The sequence below is a fragment of the Notolepis coatsorum genome (assembly GCF_963971535.1).
Source record: "Notolepis coatsorum genome assembly, chromosome: 1".
NCBI lineage: Eukaryota > Metazoa > Chordata > Actinopteri > Aulopiformes > Paralepididae > Notolepis > Notolepis coatsorum.
Window position 1 is genome coordinate 117,789,338 of NC_140165.1, and position 2,500 is coordinate 117,791,837.

At 45.6% G+C, this 2,500-nt stretch overlaps 1 protein-coding gene across 1 annotated transcript in view; it reads left to right on the forward strand.

Moving 5' to 3' along the window:
• Positions 1-2,500, forward strand: part of rpgrip1 (RPGR interacting protein 1) — a gene marked incomplete at its 3' end in the record, with an annotated part of 80,488 nt that overhangs the window by 1,011 nt on the left and 76,977 nt on the right. The window contains exons 4-6 of the mRNA XM_084337973.1: positions 433-629; positions 1,022-1,115; positions 2,203-2,346. Coding sequence (XP_084194099.1) covers positions 433-629; positions 1,022-1,115; positions 2,203-2,346 — 435 coding nt within the window. The remainder of the gene's footprint in view (positions 1-432; positions 630-1,021; positions 1,116-2,202; positions 2,347-2,500) is intronic.

Here is a 2,500-nt window from a genome sequence, read left to right on the forward strand (position 1 = left end):
TTGTGCTATTTGGCACTTTCTTACCCAATCATGATACTGACGTTTTAAACTGTATTTGCTGTATTTTGGGCTTCTACTAGGTTTGCTTACGTTGATAATGTTTGTCAACACTGGACTATAACATAATTATAGTTTGATATGTCTTTTAAATGTGAATACATTCCTAATGTATTTAGTAAAGATTTTATTGGGCCTTTAAAGGATAACTCCTCCATTTTGTACATGTTGGTCCTATGTCATTCTTGTCTTGATATGAGTTCAAATTATAATAATTTCAAGAACCTTTTCAATTGTAGAGATATTTGGTAGCTGTTCTTATCAGAAGGTATGTGTGGTATGTGAACATAACCCACATTTATATGGTCAAAGCATTTTGGATTGGGCCTTTTAAAGTTATCACATAAATCATATCTCTTCTTCTCTCTCTCCCAGGATGTCCACCAGACTGATGCGTATCCGCCCCGGGACAGCGGGAGTCAAGGACAATGACATGGAGGACACCATTCAGGAGCTGGAGGCCCGTGTATCCATGCTGGAGAGCCACAAGGGGGCGCTGCAGAACAAACTCAGCCTGGCCAGACAGCACATTATGGACCTGGGGGGACGCACACACTGCAGATTCAACAGAGGTGTGTGTGTGTGTGTGTGTGTGTGTGTGTGTGTGTGTGTGTGTGTGTGTGTGTGTGTGTGTGTGTGTGGTGTGTGTGTGTGTGTGTGTGTGCGTGTGCGTGTGTGTGTGTGCGCACGCGCGCGTGTAGGTGTGCATGTGTGCGTGTGTGTGTGTGTGTGTGTGTATGCATGCGTGCGCGCGCGTGTGCATGTGCATGTGTGCGTGTGCATGTGTGTGTGTGTGTGTGTGTGTACTGACTGGGACAGTGTGAGTGCGTTTAGACTTTAGAGTGTGGTGGTTGATTGTGTGTGTATGTGGGTGATGGATTTGAAAAGGTTGACTGAATTTTCCTCCTCCCTCTTCCTTCCATCTTCTCCTCTTCCCCCCCTTTCCTCTCTTACTTCCTTTCAGGGCGGGGCATGGATGGAGAGGGCGGAGTCAGGAGAGCAGCCCCGCCCCGCTGTGGCCCTACACTGGAAGACACCAGGGGAGAGATAGAGAGACTGTAAGTGTTTAATGTGTGTGTGTGTGTGTGTGTGTGTGTGTGTGTGTGTGTGTGTGTGTGTGTGTGTGTGTGTGTGTGTGTGTGTGTGTGTGTGTGTGTGTGTGTGTGTGTGTGTGTGTGTGTGTGTGTGTGTGTGTGTGTGTGTGTGTGTGTGTGTGTGTGGTATGTGTGTGCACCTGATTTGAGCTCATGTCATGATTTAACTATCACTTAATACAAGTCGCATAATAGACTAGATTAGAATAGAATAGATAAGGACAGAATCGAATATTGGAATATGGAATACAATAGGATAATAGAAGTACTGACGTTCATCCATCCTTCTCTTCTCCTGCCCCTCTTTGTAAACAGACACTCTCTGCTCAGGTGTGTGAGTGACTACCTGCACATCATTAGAATAGAGCAACACATATTATCAACCTGGAAATGTTTGAATTCCTTTATCAATTTTTTTATTTAGTTTTCCTGTCACAATATAAACATTTTGAGACAGAGATCATCAAATAGCACAGCGTACTGTAGATCCCCTGCAGTGTCCTGCAAAAATGCCAAAAATATCAACATTTCTGGAATTGAGACAAACTGCCTGATTTTCACCATCAAATGTATTGATTTATAGATTTTTCTTTTCACTTTACAATTAGCCTTGATGGCCTACAGTCCTGTTATATTCATTTCAGGAGACCATTTCAGAAGCTTGGTCTGTGCAGGACACCAACAACACACATGGAACCCCATAGGCTTGCAGATCAGTTCATACGTGTCCAGAATTAATGGCGTCAGGCCAACTGCTGTGTCTGCTGTAGAATCTTTACCATGTTTACACTGCTGTGCCTTCATCTGTGTTCTGTGTTCTATTGGTATATCCTTCTATATCTCCATATCCTATCATCTCCTCCTTCCCACCAACTCTCTCCATCCATCCATCCTCCCTGTATTTCTCCCTCTCTCTCTCTCTCCCTCCCTCCTTTCTCTCCCTCTCTGCCCTCTCCCCCCTCTGTCTCTCTCCCTCCCTCCCTCCTCTCTCCTTCTCCCTCCCTCCCTCCCCTCCCCTCCCTCCCTCCTCTCTCTCCCTCTCTCCCAGTAGGTCTAGTGTGCTAGAGACCCAGCAGGTGCGTATGTCAGACTTGGAGCAGTCTGCTCAGGTCCTGAGGGACACCCTGCGAGAGAAAGAGAGAGACATCCAAGTCACCGTGAAGGAACTGAGGAGGCAACAGGTGGACGGACACAAGTGGGTTCATACACACACACACATTTGTAGTGCTACACTACACTTGCGAGGACTATTAACCAAAATTGCATGTTTAACCAAAAAGATTTTGGCCACATGCATTCCCTACTGTAGACCAGTGGTTGTCAACCTTTTTGGTTCACAACCCATACAA